Below are 20,440 nucleotides of genomic sequence, written 5' to 3'. Positions count from 1 at the left end.
AACGGAATGAGGCAAGGAAATGTGTTGTCTAAAGTCTTACAATAAGTTTGCAGTGGGAAGCTATTCCTGGAACCCAGGTGTCTGGAATCCTAATGCAGTCCTTTTCCTCCAAATAGTTGAGGTGGGGCTCTTATTTACACAGCCAAAACCTAAACTGATTTTGATTCTTGTGAATGGTTGACTCTGAAGTAACTTTAGAGAAATGAGAGCATGGGAGAGACACCTGTTGCATGGGCATTGGCAATTCTCACCAAACTTAGGCTCAAAGGATACTTTACCCACCTTGCAATTCAATCAGCATTTGGTTTCACATAATTTTCTTGAGAACTTTATTCAGCAAAGAATCCCTCAAATGATTTAAACAAAGTTATATATATTCTTTCTCTCCTTATGGATCTAAGTGTGTAATACATATATAGATACTACACTAGCAACTTATTTCCTGAGTCTTCTCTCTTCTATTCGTATTTTAACCAAAGTTTACAGGGAAATAGTTGGGAAGTTGCTTCAAAAACCCTGTCTCCAACAACAAGAGTTGAATTTGGGAGGCAGTACTATCTTCCTAGTTCCCTAGGCTTTTTAATCTAATTATGCAGATTTTAACCTCTGCGTTCTCCTGACTCACTGCAGTCTATGAGTCCCCAGTTCACCACTCAGAGACTTCCCTTAACCATAGTCACTTGATGAGACGAGTCAGAAGTCTGCAGAACCATCACTTCCAATGACCAAAACCCTGGGTGTTTTCCAGTCTCATAAAGGACATAGCCTAGCAGTAATGTGCATTAGGGCTGGCAGATGGGAATGAGCCTGATGTTAAACAGCCAGGAAGAACAATGGAAAAGGGGGTTCAGAGGGGCAGAGTAGGGGGGTGTATTTGTCATCTTGTTCCCCACAATCTTTCTGGTAAGTCCAACGGAAGTAGATAATGCATTTGGTCCACAGCAAACCAGACTGTGTGTACAACAAAGGAGGGACTGCAGGGACCTCTTTTATCATAGACTCCTTTCTCCAGACACCAAATCCTGTGCCAAATCCTGCCAAAGACACAAACACAAAAACACAAAAAGCTTGAAAGAGCTCAATCTGAGGGCAAGTCAAGCTGCAGGAAAACAATGCATAGACAAGGACTAAGGTGGGGCAGCAAGGCCCCTGCTGTCACCCCTCATTATCTCCTGTTGCTACAGATAGATAGATGACAGCTTCACTCACACAGCAAAGCAGATGATCAAGCCAGCTGAAGCACAGACTTCAGAGTAAGTGGTCATCTTCAAGGTTATCATCACCAGATATAGAGGCAGCTTCTACCGAGCAGAAATGAAAAGAAAGTTAGACATTGCCTGATTCTAGCCAGTGAGGTCCGGGGGGGAAATAGGCCTTTTGTGCTCAGTGATCTGGCTAAGAACCAAATCTTAACCTCCCTAGTTTGGAGACACTGAGAGATGGTAACCGCCAAAGATGTTCTAGGGAGGAAATGCTGTTTGTACCTGATAAGCTGAAGCAGGACAGGGTATGTGATATTTCTCCAGGGCTCTTCTTGGTCTCTGTCAGCATGCTGCCTAGAGAGACGTCTGTTTCTGTGGCCTGAGGGGATGAAAATAAAAGAACGTTGTTGGCTGGTGGGAAAGGAGAGGCCACCCTGTCATTTTGCCCATAGGAACTGGTTAAGGCAGTTGGGTTTGGCTGTTGAGAGGGATGCAGTGGCTCCTTTGATCAATCAGTGGAGCAACTTTGAGAGCACCCTGAGAAAGTTCTCTATAAAGTATCAAGGCTAGAAGCCCTCGTGTGTTTCAACACACCAGGTTTCACCCAAAGAAGCACTAGAAATGACTACAATGGCTCACTCACTATTTCCTGCAATGTGTCTGGGACAGCTCTGTTTTCTTCCACATCTTCAGGAAGCTCGACTGCATATCCTTTACGAACTAACTCTAATCCAATATCAAGTTTCTGAGAAGAAAAATGAAAAAGGAATTATAGAAACAGGACAAAAGAGCTTGGATTAATACTTTAAAGACATTCCTTTGGTGGGACAGTGAGCAGGATCTTAGGAAGTAGGAGTAATATAATTTAAGGGTTTCTAGGAAAGAAAAAGTAAACGAGGCAGTACGTATACTAAACAGAGAGTGAGGAGTGAGTGAAACCCAATCTTACCTTCCCATTGCTAGTATCATACAAGTAGATTTTGGGCCAAGTTGAGATCCCAGTCTGAACATAGCTAGAGATCTTGGCCACTAGGGGCTTCCAGTCTGCACAGTGAGTGAGTCTGTCAAACTCATCCAAAGCTTCCTCTTCCCATTGTTCACCTGGCAAAATAATTGTAGGGGAGGGTCTAAGAAGAGGTCAGTGCAGAGAGGGGTGGGGATTATACCCTGGAGGGAAATTAGAATGATTCCTTTCTACGCTGGAAGACACCTATATCTTCTCTAGTGGGAGTGAGTCTGACTGCCAGGCAAGTTTCTGGCTGTGGCTTTCTATGCCAGTGAGGAAAAGCATTTAAGCCCCGGAACTCAAGAAGTCTGGGAATGTGAAAATTCCTCCCATGTTTTCATATGAAAATTATTCTACGCAGAGGCAGGGTCATTAAGCCATATTATTAATTACCTGAGGGGGCAATCCGTGCCAGACTACACTCTATTGCTTGAAATGGAAGGCTTAGGAAGTCACTCCTACAGCAAAAGAAAAGACTGAAATTAGAATCCTAAGGCCATGAAGGGCATTCTTATATTCCTTGCTTTTAGACAAAGACAACCAACCCAGAATAAGAGGATGATCATCTACTCTCTAATAGGTTGTCTTCCAAATACCTCTGGTGGTAAGTGCTAATAGCTACCACCCTATAGCCAGGGCTGTCAATAGTTATGCTTCCAGTCTGACTCCCGCCCTGACTTGATACTGACCTGAGAGCTCTGAGGTCCTTCAGTGGGCAATCTCCATTATCTCCAAAGTCAACAAAGTAGAGGTCCAGGTTCCCATTCTCCAAGGTGCCAAGAACCCGGGCTCGATACCAGGAACCATATGTTGGTAAAGGTGCTGCCACAATGTCTCCTACCTGTACAGTCAAGTCTTCAGGCTATACATGGGGATGAGAAGTCAGGAGAGGGGAGTTAGGAATGGGTAGATTAATAAATGGATGCACAGGGAATACAGAAAGAAGAAGGAATAAGCAGCAGTATCACAGGAAAAGAGAGAGTATATCACAATGAAAAACAATGTGCCCCTTTTCCATTAAATCCTATCTCTGTCCCTATGACAACTCACCAGACTGTTCTCATAGTGCTGAGTCATCTCACTGACAAGCTTATCCAATTGGAAGCTGCGCGAGCCAATGATTTGGATCCAGAAGTGGTTAGGGTGTTCAGAGGCTGAGACGTAGACTTCTAGGTACTCGTCAGCATGGAAACTGAAGTCAGGGCTGGGGACTGAGCACAGGGATAAGGATGGTGGTGATATCAGAAGCATCTCTGACTGGAATGAGGAGACTGCATTGGGGGTGGGGGGTGGGAAGTGCAAGTAGTAAGTGGTTGTTACCATTTTAAACATGGCTTGAAGGACAACTGGATGAATCATAGAAGAATATCCTAAAGAGAGGTACTAAGCTATTTTCTGTATCTTTATATATAACTGAGTAATAAGAGAGAATTTTAAGTTCTTGGTCATGGGCCATGAATTTGAGTCAAGTCACATCTATGACTGAAGGTAAATCTTCCATGAGCTAGCTACAGCATAGAACAGTGAAAAGATAATTTACACTGACAGCAACAGATGTGGGTCTGTTCCAGGTCCTATTCTACCACTAACTCCTTACTGACCCTGAACAAGTGTGTGAGCCTCTTGGAGGCCCTAGTCTCCCCTAACTACCCTAGCACCTATGCAAGAAGAGAAATCTTACAAACCTTTTCATTATTGAATAGTAAGGATTTTAAAACATAGTAATGAGACAGGCAAAAACTCAGGCTGGGTATTTTGTTTAATTAATAAGTATGTTTGGAGAAAGGATAGCACGTAAATTCAAGTATTTGATGTATTACTCACAGAGTAGTTTCCTTGTGTTTATCTCCTTTATCATTAGCTGGTTTGTATTCAGAAAACTATTACTTATATTTAGTACTAATCCAAGTAAAATATTATCAGAAAAACATCTGTATGATAGACTTGTAAGTAATCAAGAAAATAGAAACTATTTTTTATTATGTCCTATTTTGAGTCCTCTAAGCCAGTATTTCCATCTTTCTTATGGCTAACAGGTTCCCTCTTTGTTACATACTTTCAAACATGGACATTTCTGGACTGGCCTGGGCTCCAGATTCCTCTTGAAGGTTGTCACCATGAGTTTTTTCCCAGGAACCTTCTTTCTGCTCTGGCTCTAAAACAGCCATGTCGCCACCTCCGTTGCGTGGAGGAAGTGCCAGTGGTGTAGGGTGCTCCTTGCTAGCACCAGCATTTTTCCATATAGCTGGCTCTCCAGCTCCACCTGACTCTGTCACTTCTTGCCTTCTTACACTAATGGGCTGCTTCCGTGGGACCCTTGCTTCTGCAGAACGAGCAATTCTCTTCCGAAGTTCTTCATCTTCTGAAACTTTCTCCAGAATCAAGTGCTGTGGAAAATAAGAGAAGGGATGGCATCTATGTGGCCAGATACTCCGTCCCAGGGCTGAGTAAAAGGTTCTTCTCATTCTTAGGTACGATTTCATTCTAAGCTATTTACCTTGGCTGCTGCCACTTCCTTCTGTGTTCCTGAGATTTTTATAAGTCTTGATAGTAGTAATGTCCCCTCTGATTCTTTGTCACAAGTAATTTTGGCTCCAGAGGCCTTACAGATAGAACGAATTGTCTCGCCACCTCTCCCTGCATTGAATAATACACAAAAATCTGTTCTTCTCTTCCTGCCAACCCTAACTACTAGAGAAACCACTAATTTGTACATATTGGGAGAAGAGAGTTAGTTCTCATTTCCAAATTGAACAGGACATAAACTGTTAAATAGAAACCAGGAGCTTCTGAAGCCCTTTCTGTAGGGAGGAGAATATTGCATTATTTGCTTTTTCTACTTTATTTAAACTCTATACTTTGGCTAGGTTAATGTCTCTATGTCATTTCCATTTTCTGACACTCAGCAAGGCCATACTTTATATCCCCAGCACTTAAGAAGATATGCTACCTGGTCAGAACACTAGACCAGGGAGGGGACATTTCTCTGGCTCTCACAGCAGCACTAAGCAATACTCTAGGGGAAAGCATAATAGCTACTCTCTATAGCACCATCCTGAAAGATTAGGGCTAACCTCAATGTCCTTAGCATCCCTTTAAAAATCTTTTATGAGGTAAATACACTGACCTGAACCCTTCTGGAATCTATTTTTAAGTTTCAGATTATACAACTTCTGGAGGTAATGGGTTTTATTTTATCACTGGTTCTCTAAAAGAGTAAAATTCTGGTCTCAATGTCCCTGTCTTTTTCTCTCAGCAAGGTGAATGGGGGAGGAGGCCAGGAAAAACCTTTGGGAAGGTATAAAAAGAAAGGCAAAGATAAAGAATAAAGAAAATAGCAGAAGTCATCCGGTGGTACCTATGATTCTGCCCACAGATCTCTGGGGAACTGAGAGCTGCTCAGACACTGGGGTATTCTCTGTCAGGATCTGATGGATTGCTGCTTTGGCCTTGCACACCTGAACAGGAAAACCACTGATAAGCAGCACCCGCTCATCGCCTACATCCTCTGTGTCCACATCTATCCGAGCGCCTGTCTGTTTCCGAAGCTGCAGAGAAAAGGATACATTGATACATGGCAGTATGTTCTGGAAGAGGTCCCATCTGGTCCTAGCTAAGGAAACTTTAAACCAAATCCTGGAGGTAGACTGAGCTGGTCAGTTAAATCAGAATGCTAAAATTAGTCCTCAATTACTTGTACTTACAGAAGGAGATTAGTGACAAACCCCAAACAACAGTTAATTCAAAACAGTTTCTCTTTGGATTAGAATAGTTTTTCCCCCTAATTTAATTTGATTAAAGAATCAAATATTTTGTTTTCTTGATGTTCCAACTGAACAATGGAACATGGTGAGAAGAACAAGGCAGAAAAATCATTAATTCCATGGTAGAAATGAATAGTTTGTGCTATACAAAGCTGAGTATCATCCAATCAAAAGACGTGGTTTCAATCTAAGTCATCCATTCTCTAGGGAGGAGAAGTACTCATCTCTGGAAGGAAAACAGCATAGCTTGCTAAAGTTCTGTGTTTTTTTCCTATTAAAATTTGCACACTGTGGGTGTGTTTTGTGGAATGGGGGAAGGGAAGGGAGATGAAAAAAAATCAATAAATAAGAGTAAATCCCAGGAAAAGCCAATTGCCTTGTCACACACTTACCTGTTTAATATTGGCTCCTTGTCGGCCAATGATCAGCTTCACAGCCTCCTGGGGAACCCGCATCTCTATCTCAATGTCGTCCTCCCCAACAAATGTCAGCCGCTCTTCTGCATAGATAATCTCGTGAGATCAGGCTTAGATCTAACACCCAAAGCTCCTACCAGCCCTCCCCCCGAAATCTGGCTGTGCAACAGACACTGATCTAAGAGATAAACTGAGGATCTCAACCATAATGACAAGGAGAAGTAATATCTGAGTGGGAATTAGAAGCTCCAAAAAGACCCAGAGATGGACATTCTCTCTAGGATGCTTTTTCAGGTGCTAAAATGGGAAAAGTATTCAGGCTCTGCAAGGAAGAGGTGCTGGGCTTTAGGCAAACTACTCTTCCCAAGACATATGTAATTTCCAGGGAAGAATGAAGGTTAGAAGTTGGCTGAGGAGTCAGTTAAACTCAGAACTTCTGACTGATCTGTACATATGTACACAAATCATTTAATTTTCTAGGTCTAGCCTGTGGGGAAACTGCCTTCTTCTAACAATTGAAGAGAGAGAAGGAGCATATAAAAAGAAGAGTACACACACACACACACACACACACACACACACGCATCCCACTGCAGCACTGGTGCTGCTAAAGGCAATGGATCAATGGAATTATAAAATGCTTCCTCATTCCATAGACTAGCTTTACAGTAAGAACATAAGAAAGATGAAACCAAATAGTTACAATCAAAGATCCCTCACAGAAAGCCAATTACAGGCCAACAAACAATACCAGGTCTGGCAAGGGTAAAGCTTTCATTTCAATTTAACAAGGCAGAAACACAGTCTGAACATTTCTACATGGCACAGTCATAGAGTTTACATACCTCTGCTTTCCCTATACCTGCGGTATAGGATATAGGCAACTGTCGCACTAGCTGGGATCCCAAGGCCCAGTGCTATTTTCTGAATAGTGGACAGGTTTGTCCAAGAAGTCCGTTCAGTGGACATTTTCTGCTGTATTCTTACTTACATCCTGAAACAAGTAAATGAGGGAAAAGAGCTTTCACCCAACACTTGTAAAATTGGCAGAGAAGTACGGACACACTAAAATATTATTGGAAAGAATACTACCGTCTACTTTCTCATTTCAAGTTTCGCAGTCTCAAAATCAAATTCATTTAAAAGGTTTAAGGATATATAAAAAGTTAGCTGAGGGACACATACCCATACAACTAAATAGAAACATACTTCCCTCCCCTTCCACCCACCCACCCCAAGGAGAAATGTGATACAACGATCACAGTTTTAAAAGACAGAGGAACAAAAAATTACTAAATGAATCACATTTTAAAAATACGTACTTCGATTTCATCTCAAACTCTTTAAAACTCCTTCCTGTGCCTTTTGTCTCCAGGTCTCTCCAGAAGCTGTTGTTTCTGCATGGAACACCATTCCAGCCCTAGTATAGGCCTTGCTACTTTTGGAAGTACAGTCTTTATATACTATCTCTACTTCTGATTTCTATTTACTCCTCAGCGAACAGTTAAAGGGGGTTCTGCTCTACTCGTTCACCAAAACTACAACTTCCTGTACATGAGAGCTCATGTATGAAGCCTTATCTCATCTTACCTCTCTGAGCAGCAGGAAGGTAGCCACTCCCTCCACAAAACTCTTTCCTTAGATTCTCTGCCCTCTTTCTTTTAGTTTTTCCTTCTATATCCCTGGAGGATCCTTCTGAGTTTGGGGTTTGTTTTCCTACATCCTCTATCCAACTGCTATTGTTATTCTGCTTTCTGTGGACAATTTCACCCACACCTGCAGCTTCAAATGCCATCTATATACTAGTGACTCCAACGACAATACAACTGGCCTGATACAGATGCTTATCAAATCTCACTTAGACCACTTCAATGACCTTCTTACTGGCCTTCCTGCCATTAGTCTCTAATACTCTATCTTTGGTTTGCTGCCAAGCAAATCTTAACATGTCCCTCACTGTATTTCCTTATTCCATATACTCTCTCAACCTCCCAGACAATTCTTTTGTCTCTTCTCGTGTCAAACCTCTAGCACCTCCTTCCCCATCCTCACTTTCAACTTGTATCCTTACTTCCTTTTTCACTGAGAAAGTAGAACATTCAGAAAAAATATCCACAAGTTCCCGTATTTACCCACCTTCCTCCATCTGCACCTAAATACTCTATTCTTCTGTGGCCATGGATGAACCGTCTGTGCTCCCAGCACTGATGTCTCTAATAAAAGTGTTCCTCACCAGTTCTCCTTCCTCTTCCTGCATTAATGGTTTCTTCTCTTCTGGTTCTTTCCGTTAGCATATAAACATGTTATTATTTCTCCCTTTTTAAAGAAAACCCTTTTTTGACTCTACTTACTCCTCCAACTATTTCTCATTTCTTTCCTTCCCTTTACAGGAAAACCCAAGAGTGAGTCAATATTTCTATCTTCAATTTCTCTTCTTGAGTCCAATCTTACTACTCTTGTCAAGGTCACCAATGACTTCATATTGCTAAATCCAATGATCAATTCTTAGTCCTCATCTTACCTGACCTCACCACAGTATCTAGCACAGTTGGTGACTCCCTCTTTTCTGAAACACTTTTTTCACTTGCTTTCCATGATATCACTCTCTCCTGGTTTTCCTCCTTCCTTTCTGGTGCCTCCATCAGTCATCTTTGCTAGTTCCTTCTCATTTCCCTAACTCTAAACACATGAGTGCCCAAAGCTCTATGCTTCACCTTCTTCTCAGTTCTACCTATACCCATTTCCTTGGTGATCTCATCAGGCTCATTCATGGTTTGACTTTAAAGCCCATTTATATACTGATAAGTTCCAAATTCACAGATCCAACTAGGACTTTTCTTCAGAACTCCAGGTTTGCATAGCCAACTGCCTACTGTTATCTCCATTTGACATTTAATAGGCATCTTGAACTTGACAACACTGAGGTCCTCATCTTAACCCCTTGTGCCAGTTTGGATGTATTATGTTCCCTAAAACGCCATGTTCTTTAATGCAATCTTGTGGGGGCAGACATATTAATGTTGATTAGGTTGGAATCCTTTGACTGTTTCCATAGGGATGTGACTCAATCAACTGTGGGTGAAACCTCTGATTAGATAATTTCCATGGAGGTGTTACTCCACCCATTCAGGGTGGGTCTTAATTAAATCACTGGAGTCCTATAAAAGAGTTCACAGACAGAAGGCGCTTAGAGCAGTTGTGAGTGACATTTTGGAGAACAACTGAGGGAGACATTTTGGAGATGGCCATTGAAAGCAGACTGAAGCTAGCCAGAGTTTGCTCCGGGGAAGCTAAGTGAGGACAAAATGCCCCAAGAGCAACATTTTGAAGAACGCAAAGGAGCTGAGAGAGAAGCTGGAACACAACCTGGGATCAGCAGATGCCAGCCACGTGCTTTCCCAGCTAACAGAGATTTTCTGGACCCCACTGACCTTCCTTCAGTGAAGGTATACTTGTGTTGATGCCTCAATTTGGACATTTTCATGGCCTTCAGACCGTAACCAAATAAACCCCCTTTATAAAAGCCAATTCATTTCTGGTATTTGGCATAACGGCAGCTTTAGCAAGCCAGAACACCCCTCTTCCTACAGTCTTGTCATCTCAGTAAAGGGAACTCTGTTTTTTGAGTTGATCAGACTAAAAAATCTTAGAGTTGTCTTCTCTGTCAAACTGTACATCCAGCCTATCAACAAATCCTGTCAGCTCTACCTTCAAATTATCCAGAATTTGGCCACTTTTTACTTCTCTACTCCTATGACCCTGCTCTATGACAACCATTATCTCTTGCCTAGACTGTTGCAACTGTTTCCTAATTATCCACCCTGCAATCATCTTGGGTTACTCTCAACACAACAGCTGGAGTAAGTCAAATAACTTTACTCATCTGCTCAAAATCTTCCAAAGGTTTCCCATCTCATCACCATTAAAAGTCAAAGTCATGGCTGATGCTTGGACATTCACACAGAAGGACATTTGGAGATGCTAAGCTAAGAGATGAAGCCCAGAGTTTGCCCTGGAGAAGCTAAAAGAGGACCCCCATGTGCTTAGAGAGAAACACCCTGGGGGAAAGAAGCAAGGACATAACAGGAGCTGAGACAGAAGAGCAAAGACAGAAGCCCAAAGACATTTTGGAGAAAGCCATGTTGAAACTCGACCTGGGAGCAAAGGACAAGCAGATGCCAGCCACCTCCCTTGCCAGCTTAAAGAGGTGTTCCGGATGCCATAGGCCATTCCTCAGTGAAGAAAACCTAAAGAATGGAGTCTAAACCTTCAAGGATTCCAAGAAGAATTTCTGTTCAACCGTGGAGCTCTTTAAGTGCTAGGATGATGTCTGGAAGCAGAGGAAGTAGTTTATATGATACCTATCACCCAAGAGACTCTTCTTTTAAAATGGATTCTGAATATAAGTCTACATCAGCATCTGCATCACCATTTCAATCCACATGGTACAGAAAAACTGAGATAACTGAGAGAGCATGCACAAGATCACAAAACCAGCAATTGGATCATGATTTAAAAAGACCTAAAACATTCTTGAACAAACTGTGTATCTACCTCAACTGGGAGAAATGTTGGAAGTAGTTTAAATGCAGTATCAGATTCTTCTTGAAGACAAAGTAAAGTTCCCAGATCGTCAGTGGTACCTGGATCATTCGGAACTGAATTAATGAGAGAGGAGAGATTTGGAGAGGAGAGCAGATTCCTCCATTAGTAATCTTATGGATTATAGTCACTGAAGTAGTGATTACACAGCTTCATCATATGTTCAAGATAGAGTTCCTTCCTCATATTCACAGGGAGCAAGATCAAAAGAGAATTCAGTGAACACTTTACAACTGAATACATCTACTAATCACCTATTGTCTTCTGAACATCAGTTTATACTAAGTTCTAGGGACTCTAGCAGAAATTGTTTTAGATCAAACTTTTGTTCAGGAGAACTGGAATCTCCCCAAAGCAGTACACAGCCTAGATTTTCCTATATTTCAAACAGATTATGAAACCGCAACCATAAGCAGTTCGGAAAGGGGTGGTTCATCTCAAAGATCATTTCAAGAATCTTCTGACAATGAAGGGAAGCATATAACCAGATTACTGTCATGTATAGCTTCCAGTATGTCATATACTTTTTTTTTTTTCCATGAAGATCTAGTCAGGATTCTTAGAATACAAGATCACTGAGTTCTGAAAATGCTTACATTTCTCCAGGAGTATTAACAGCCTCGCAGTCTCATAGTAATGCAGCATCAACTTCTGAAGTGCCAGAGGATAGGGCATTGGAAACTTCTCAAGGATTCTGATTTATTAGAAGATGGGGTTTGTCACTTCTTGGGCTAAAATCATAGCTCTGAGTCAGATTCAGAAAATTTTAACCAAGAATCTGAAGGTAGAAATACAGGACCATGGTTATCCTCCTCACTTAGAAACAGATGCACATCTTTGTTTTCTAGAAGGAGGGGAGAAGGAAGAGATGAATCTTCAAGGATACCTACCTCTGATATACCATCTAGAGTGCATAATAGATTTAGAAGTATATCTAATGAAATGGTTCACCTTGAAGCACAGAATGATTCTGTTGGGGCTACCACCAACAGATCACAAGCACCTGCAGCATCAAGCAGTGCCACTACATGTGGTTCCACATCAGATTCGGCTCAAAGTGGAAGAAATGCAGGAATAACTGGGATTCTTCCTGGTTCCTTATTCTGATTTGCAGTTCCCCCAGCACTTGGAAGTAATCTGACAATGTCATGATCACTGTAGAGATTCCTTCAGGTTGGAATTCATCTGATGGATAAAGTGAGGAAACTAAAAGTGTACCTTCAAGATATCCAGAAAGACTTCAGAAAATCAAAGAGAGCCTCCTTCTAGAGGACTCTGAAGAAGGTGACTTCTGTAGAATCTGTCAAATGGCAGCTGCATCATCTAGTTTGCTAACAGAGCCTTGCAAGTGCACAGGAAGTTTGCAGTATGTCCACCAAGAATGCATAAAAAAGTGGTTACAGGCCAAAATTAACTCTGGTTCTTCATTAGAGGCTGTAACCACCTGTGAACTCTGTAAAGAAAAGCTGCAGCTTACCCTGGAGGATTTTCATATTCATGGACTACATAGAGCTCATGCAGATGAACAAGCTGAATATTAGTTTTATCAGCTCTGGTCTCTACTTAGCTATGTTACTGCACTTTTGTGAACAAAGCTTTTTTGATGTGATGGGGAATACCAATAAGCCAAGCACACGCGTCCGATTTATTAACCTTACAAGAACTCTTCAGGCATATATGGAAGAACTTGAAACTTTAGAAGATGATTCTGAAGAAGATGGAAACCACAATGGAACATTTGATATTGCCTAACTTCATATAAGACAAATGGATTATCTGTGAACAAGTGTTTACTGAAAATTGGCGAATAAGTTATGTGGGGGGAATGTCTGCTAAATACATTGACTATCCATATGTAATAAATATATATATACAAAAGTATGAATATATATATTCATCCTCAAGTGTTACTGAATCAAATTCTGCTATTGGGGGAAAAAAAGCCAAAGTCATTACAATGGTTACTTCATCTTGAGTGTCTTCCCATTAGAATGTAAATTCCATAAGGGCGAGAATTTTTCTGTTTTTCTATATCCCTAGTGCTTAGCACACAGTAGCTTCTCAATAAATATTTGTCAAATGAATGAATAAATTTCCTCTTCTGCATTTCTGTTACCTAAATGTAATCTCGTTAATGGCACAAAAGTTTCTTTACAATTTGATCTCTGCTTACCATCCTCACAGCCTCATATTCTAACCCCACCTCTAGTGGGGGAACACAATGTGCTTTCTTAAGTATCCTTGCTCTGACACATGTATCACGTCTGTCTTCCTAGTCTTACTCATTATCTTATCTGATACTACGGAAAAATTCTATGCCTTCTTCAAGTCTCAGCTCTAATACCATCTCCTCTTCTGAGGCCTGTGATTTCCCTTGGATGATTTAGGACACTCCTTCTCCTGAGTTCACACTTCCCCATGTACGATTACCTCCACTGAGCATTTGTTTGCACTGTAATGTAATTGTTTATCTGTTATGTCTGTGTTTTCTAGACTACTGGCTTCCCCAGTACAGAACAACCAACATTTACTGAGCACTTCTATGTGCTAGATGCTATTGTGACACAAAAGATTCAAAGATGAAAAGACAAACGTTTTTGGTAGCTACTATACCAGGCACTTTATACACATTATTTCATTCACTCTCCATACAACTCTGTAGAGTAGGAAATATTAACTCCATTTTTACAGAAGAGTACACATGCTCAAAGAGGTTACCTAACCCTTTGCCCAGAGTCAGGGTTATTATTTGCTTCTTAAAAACCTTATAAAGTGAGTACAGAAGCTCCTACCTCTTCCTTTTACCTAAATTCTCAGGGGGAACAGTACCAGATATCTTTATTCTTTATTTTGATCAACACATTTAAAATGAATAAACGAATACTGGTGGAAAACATTGTAAGTGATGAAAAACTAAAGGCAGCTTTTATTTTCATGTATTTCAATCTAGTAGGACAAAATACAATGTGCCTTTTAACTAGGTTTGCTTAAAAATAAGCGAGGAAACACTATATATCTAACTTGTATGGTCAATTTATTCAAACACCATAATTACATGGAACCTTCAATAAAGAGTGAGATCTGGTTCATTTGGACAGGTTATCATGAAGACCCGATACATCCCAGAGTTATTTGGGCAGAGGATAAAAAAGTATTTGAAAAGCCCCCTTGAGGGACTGGGAGAAAATGTGGAAACATTAAATTTACCCACCTGGAAATTTCTTATATCTCGCAAACATTGGGAACTACCAACTTAGTACCAACTTAGTAGGCCGAGCCCTTGCTCTTGGGCCCTGCCCTTATGAAGCTTGTTACTGGAAAGGAGAGACTAAGCCTACTTATAGTTGTGCCTAAGAGTCACCCCCAGGAAACCTCTTTTGTTGCTCAGATGTGTCCTCTCTCTCTAAGCCAACTTGGCAGGTGGACTGGCTGCCCTTCCCCCTATGTGGAACATGACTCCCAGGGGTGTAAGTCTCCCTGGCAACGTGGGACATGACTCCTGAGTATGAGCCTAGACCTGCCATAGTGGGATTGAGGAAGCCTTCTTGACCAAAAGAGGGAAGAGAAATGAAACAAAATAAAGTTTCAGGGGCTGAGAGGTTTCAAATGGAGTCAAGAGGTCATTCTGGAGGTTCTTCTTATACATTATATAGATATCCCTTTTTAGTTTTTAGTGTATTAGAATAGCTAGAAGGAAATACCTGAAACTGTTGAACTGTAACACAGTAACCCCGATTCTTGAAGATGCATGTATAACTACAGAGCTTATATGGTACGACTGTGTGATTGTGAAAACCTTGTGGCTCACACTCCCTTTATCCAGTATATGGACAGATGGGTAGAAAAATGGGGACAATAAAGTAAATGAATAATAGGGGAAGATGAGGGTAATTGGCTGTTTTGGGTGATCTTTTTAACTTTTATTCTTATTCTTATTTTTGGAGTAATGAAAATGTTAAAAAATTGTGATGAATGCACATCTATATGATGATACTGTGAACACTTTGGATGATTGTATGGTATGTGACTATATCTCAATGAAATTGCAAGGAAGAAAAAAGAAAAAAATGAGTGAGGAAGATGTAATTTATGCTATAATTCGCCTCCAGGTTCAAAAATCCAACCCAAATGATTATGATATACAAAAAAAAAAAAAAAAAAAAAGTCTTCTAAAACACACACAGACACACAAACGAAAACCTAGCTGTATCCCAATAAGGCTAAAAAAAAATATTAATACAGAACCTACTCAGGAATAAAACTTTGAATCTAAATGGGCAATACCTGAAACCTTCTCAGGAAAAGAGTGAAGACAGAAAAGAGAGGATCTAGCATGGTAATCTCACACTGAGAAGCAGATAAAAATCCCATTAAGGAGACTGGAGGTAGATTTCTTACTCTTGTCACACAGAAGACCATAATTTGCATCTGATCTCAGAGAGCTTTACTGACCCAGAACTGAATAAAGTTCTTCAGGGAACTGCCAGAAGTTTGTCAAATCTATTATTTTCTAGCCTATAGTTTTAAACGCATTTAATTTACCTCATGCCAAAACTCACGGCCTCAGAAGATAAGCAAAATCTCCTTTAATTATTTTGGTTGGGGGCTCTTTTTAAGTGTCCTATTATGGGTAATCAGTTACTCAGTAGATCCAGTGTATCACTTCTAGATATTGAATCACAACCTGAGGGAATTTTTTCTTTCTTTCTTTTTAGGGGGTAGGAAAAAAAGAGTTTAATGTCTGTTTGTTCTCAATTATGAGGCTCCTTTCCCCAACTCACTGTATAAAAACCATTTTCTTTCTATTATTCTTTTTTTTTAAACAGTCTGCAAATCTTTCACCACTCTCTGAGAAAGTCAGGGTAGCATCATGTAAATACTTCTGTATATACCAAAGGAACAAGCTTGGTTCATGAAGGAGATTTTTTGGTTAAATAATTTTCAAATACACGAGCCTCAAACTGCTACTTTTTTACATGAAGAGATGGTTTACTCTGGGTGTCTAGAAAATATTTGATTTCTCATATTCTTCTGATCACTTCATATAACTTTTCATATGGTCTTTAAAGTATGAAGTTCGTCTTCACTATTAATGTGCCTCAGTTAAATAATGCTATCCCTTTGTCATGAGCTGAGCATGATGGGATACAAAGAGGAATAAGAATTCCTGTCCTAAGATACTCACAATCTAGCAGGAAAGATAAATGCCAAAACAATTAGTTAAATTACATGGCAATGCAAAGACAATATAAGTTCTCAGTTAATGCAACAGCTGGGAGGAGCTAGAACTTAAAGCTTATTTTTTACATGGTGCATAGCTGAAAACCACCTCATTAAAATGCAAATGTTTATCTGCATTCAAAACAATAAATATTGAGTTTCCATTGTGCATAGCCCTGGGGACACAACAGTCAAGGCAGACTTAACAGCTGCTTTCATGGAGTTCTTTGTCAGGCAAGGAAGGTTTTATCTTAATGGGCGGGGGTCTTTACTTGCTCTTCCATAGCTGCCTTTCCCTTGTTTGCTTAAAGAGTCTGCTGGTGTTAAAGGTTTTGGGAAACAAAATCTAGCCCTGTGAAAAGAGCAATAATTTGATCAGCACTCTAATGTTGTCTGCTTTTAACACCACCTTTTCTGGTTATAATTCATGCTTATAGAGCATCGAAAACAGAATTTTGAATTAGAAGAGACCACAGAGATGATGAGATTCCATTAATAGCACTGCAGTTGGGGAAACTGAGGCCTGGGGATATGAAAGGATTGCCCTAAGATCACAAAGCTAATTAGTCATTTCTACACAATGTGGTGCACAACGAAAAGAAGTCTGTTTTGAAGGCTACTCATGACTGCACCTCTTTAAGGAGTCCCAAGGGACTAACAGCATTTTTCAGTTCAGGAACTATCATGACCAAGGGAAAAGGATATGTGACATGCCTCTGGCTCTGCAGCCAAAGCCCCCTCAATTCCGACCTTCTACACTACATTGGGTTCCACTGCTAAGGGCTTCCCTAGTACCCCAAATATCCTTTCACAACACATGCCTTCTTATAATTCTAGATTATCGGCTGTGTCTATAGTGAGAAGGAATTGAAGGCAGCAAAATGGGTGCACCAAGGCCAGTCTGGAGGCTGGTCCAGGTGGAGAAAAAGCATAAATGGATTAGACAGAATTTTAACAGGTAGATTCCACAAGACCTAGGAATTGATTTATGGAAAGGCAGAAGGTAGAGCCAAGGAGCTAGCATCAGGTTTCTGGTTCCAGCACCTGGTAGATGGTCCTGTTTGGGATAAAGAATATTAATAATTTGGTGGTTGCAGTAAGGGGGGTGGGGAGAGGTGGCAGGAAGATGAAAGTCCATGACAAGAATAAATTTACTTCTATTTAAGCCAAAAGCTAAATTTCACTAACTCTTCTTCAGACATTACAAGTGAACTTTCTGCTGAGTTATCAGCTGGTACCTTGTAGAATGAGTATATACTTGATTAATCAAGCTCAGTTTTGTTTATAATTTACATATCCCTTCATGCTATGAGTTTCCCTTTAAAAAAAGAAATAAAAGTGGGAAAAAATATGGTGCAAACAGAAATAATTCAGTATAGTACTGAATGCTAGCTTGTGTTTCATTTTTTTTTCTTTTTTTTCCACTTAAAATTGAATGGGAAGGAAGAAGAGACACTTAGACCACAGACCCTGTGGGGGTTGCAAGATAAGAGGACATATGGGTCACCTTTAAGTGAGAAAGGTAGCTAGACAATGGTTTTCAGTAAAATCCAACTTTGGAATTTCCTGACACTGGTGGTGATGGTAGCACAACTTTGAGAATGTAATCAACAGCAATGAAATATATATCTGAATGTGTTTAAAAAGCAGAAATGTTAGGTTGTATATATATGGTAAGAGAACAAAATTTTTTTAAAAAAATCCATGGAACTGCAGTATGCAATGAATCCTAAGTTAAACCATGGACTACAATTAATGGAACAATTATAAAAATGTGCTTTCATCAATTGTAACAAATGTTCCACACCAATGCAAAGTGTTGACAATAGGGTGGTTTATGGGAATAGTGTATATTATGGATGATTGTTCTGTAAACCCACAACTTTCAAGAGAAAAAAAAAACAGTTGCTAACAACTATTTGATATGCATAACTAACGTTTACTTTTGTGTCACTGTTTCACAAACATCTTAAGAGTTAAATTACATTGTGAGGGATATGTGGGCAAGGATATCCATCTCATTGCAATACCTGTAACAAATAGAATCCACAAAGTACCTAAAACATGGTAATATGCTTGTTGAAGTAGCTCAATCTTCTCATCCTTGCTGCAGTTATTTTAAAACCAGTGAGTACAAAAAGCGTCAACCCGTTTTTCTCACGCTAAAAAGAAGGTATAAATGAAATCGGAGTCTTCAGCCAAACTCCACGATGACGACATCTGCACTAAGGAGTAAGGAGGGAAGTTGTAAAAACAAACAAAAAACCCAATTTATTATTCTCACGATGTAAACAGTCATCCTAGCAGAGATAACTAAAGAAAAAGCTGGTAAGATAAAAGGCAAAAGGATAATCTGATGGCGTTTCTGCTCAAAAAAGGATCAGCAGAAGAGCCCAAACTGACTCGGGGCAAACCTTCTTGGACCGGGTCCACTATGGCTTCCCCCTGGGACCACAGCGTTCCCTTTGGATACGGTTACTAGTTCCCGGAGGTAGAGCTGCCCCCGAAACAGTCTCCAACCTGGGGCTCCCACCAGTCCCCAAACCACCACCACCACCACCACCCCACCCCCATCCCGCCTCGCCCAGGGTCGACGCCTCCTTTCCCTCGACCGCACTTCCGCCTCCATGTTGCCCGGGTCGGCCCCGGCCCAGCCTCTCCCACTCCCCAAACCTCCGCTCTCGGCGCCCGCCTTTACCGCTCCTCGACAGTAGCGCGTCCGCCCCGCACCTCACCCCAGCTGCCGTCGCCACCTCCCGCTCGCACCACTACTCGGAACCCCGCCTGCCGGCCTCCAGCCTGCACTACCCCGCCCCCGCGGCCCGCCCGCACCAATCAAGGCCCCGCTCCCAGGCCGACCAATCGTCTTTCCCTCCATACCAATCTTTCCGGGGGCTGCCCCTGAGCGACGTAGCTGCTGAGCGCTGATACCCAATGATCAGGAAGGAATTCAAAAGCCGGCCCACCAGGTCAGCCAATAGGATTCAGGGAAAGCGGAGCGCATTAATAGGGATCGCACCTGCAGAGAATTAAAAAGCGTGTTAGAGGCGTCACTGAGTCCTCATAGCTCACCTTTGGCTAATTACCGAGGAGGCGTCACCTCCTAAGGCTTAGGGAGAAATGCGTTCTCTCAAGGCTGGGACCAAGGGATGAAAGGATTGAATCACTCGTGCGTGTCACCGTTCGTACAAAATTGGCGCCGTTGTACAAAGCTAGTGCCACTGCACAACCCAGTGACCATTGCCATAGCGGCTCATGAGGGACGACGCTCCACCACTGTTTGTTCTTGCCATCTTTGGCCTCGATCGGTCCCCCATACCCTGACAGGGCTCAGGAGACTTGGAAACATTTTTTGGGAAAACATAAAATAGGCTTCATAGATGGAGAAAGACCCAGGGAAAGGAACTGCACCGCAGAAAGCGAGGACCCACTCTTCTATTTCTCTGCCAAGGATTTAACAGACGTTATGGACCGAAAGGGCAGCAAGAGAGATGCCGATGAGACCCGAATTCCGACAGCCCCGGGGTAAGGGAGTTGCGGGGAGTGCGGGCGTCAGGGGCCCGCCCTTCTCTGGGGATTTGGGGAAGAAATAGCCTGCAGGGAATCAGGTCGAGGCGACAGACGCGGAGCACCAGCCAGGGCGAGGTTTCTGCGGGGGCGAGAAACCGGGTGGGTTTTTGAAGGCGACGGTTTGCTTTGGTAGACTGAATTCCAGCCGCAGTTCCGGGGCCCTGGACCGTTAAGAACGGTTGGGCTGCATTGCTACGGTCCTCGCCGCGAGTCTAAACGCCCCCACTGCTCCCCCCACTGCTCCTCCCCCTCACTTTCCTCTCCACCCTCCTCCGTCCCCGCTCCCTCCTGCTCCCAACCCCCTTCCTCCAACCCCACCCTTCACTCTCCTCTCCTACTCCCACCCCGCGAGGAGCTCATCTTGGAAACAAAGGGATGGGCCCTCCTTGTCTTTTGGAGATATTTCGCAATAGCTTGTACCACGATTCTTGGCGCGTAATAAGCACTCAATAAACGTTTGTTGAATGAAAGCTGTAATGAATCTTTGGTCATTTTAGGAAGTTATCTTTGGGCCTCAGTTTTTCGTTTTCTATTAATAAACAAAAAACAAAAAAACAATAGGTATTTTGAATAGGTAGTACATGCCCATTACATATAATTCAAAAGGAGCAAGAAGTTACTGCAATGAATAGGTATTTCTTCTTTCCTTATCACCCATCT

At 41.6% G+C, this 20,440-nt stretch overlaps 1 protein-coding gene and 1 pseudogene across 5 annotated transcripts; one reads left to right on the top strand and one right to left on the bottom strand.

The window, feature by feature from the left end:
* Window positions 1-305: 305 nt before the first annotated feature.
* Window positions 306-18,971, bottom strand: TDRKH (tudor and KH domain containing). Of its 5 annotated transcripts, none has more exons than XM_037825969.1 (14): window positions 11,587-12,876; window positions 10,943-11,046; window positions 7,234-7,382; window positions 6,365-6,471; window positions 5,567-5,756; window positions 4,706-4,845; window positions 4,265-4,595; window positions 3,259-3,419; window positions 2,898-3,070; window positions 2,602-2,666; window positions 2,152-2,303; window positions 1,846-1,947; window positions 1,485-1,581; window positions 306-1,034 (listed from the first exon to the last, which is right to left on the bottom strand). In XM_037825969.1, exons 3-14 carry the CDS (start codon window positions 7,355-7,357, stop codon window positions 814-816), a joined length of 1,863 nt encoding a protein of 620 aa, XP_037681897.1. In that variant the 5' UTR covers window positions 7,358-7,382; window positions 10,943-11,046; window positions 11,587-12,876; the 3' UTR covers window positions 306-813. The 5 variants fall into 5 exon arrangements, with proteins under 5 accessions (XP_037681897.1, XP_037681898.1, XP_037681899.1 ...); XM_037825972.1 differs by lacking the exons at window positions 10,943-11,046; window positions 11,587-12,876 and adding exons at window positions 1,210-1,301; window positions 7,711-7,785 and having other exon boundaries at window positions 899-1,034; XM_037825970.1 differs by lacking the exons at window positions 10,943-11,046; window positions 11,587-12,876 and adding an exon at window positions 18,909-18,971.
* Window positions 10,643-12,742, top strand: LOC119526669 (annotated as a pseudogene).
* Window positions 18,972-20,440: the final 1,469 nt, after the last annotated feature.

The sequence above is a fragment of the Choloepus didactylus genome, chromosome 2, assembly GCF_015220235.1.
Source record: "Choloepus didactylus isolate mChoDid1 chromosome 2, mChoDid1.pri, whole genome shotgun sequence".
Lineage (NCBI taxonomy): Eukaryota > Metazoa > Chordata > Mammalia > Pilosa > Megalonychidae > Choloepus > Choloepus didactylus.
Note: the sequence above shows the minus strand (reverse complement) of the source record. Positions and strands in the feature narration are given on the sequence as shown.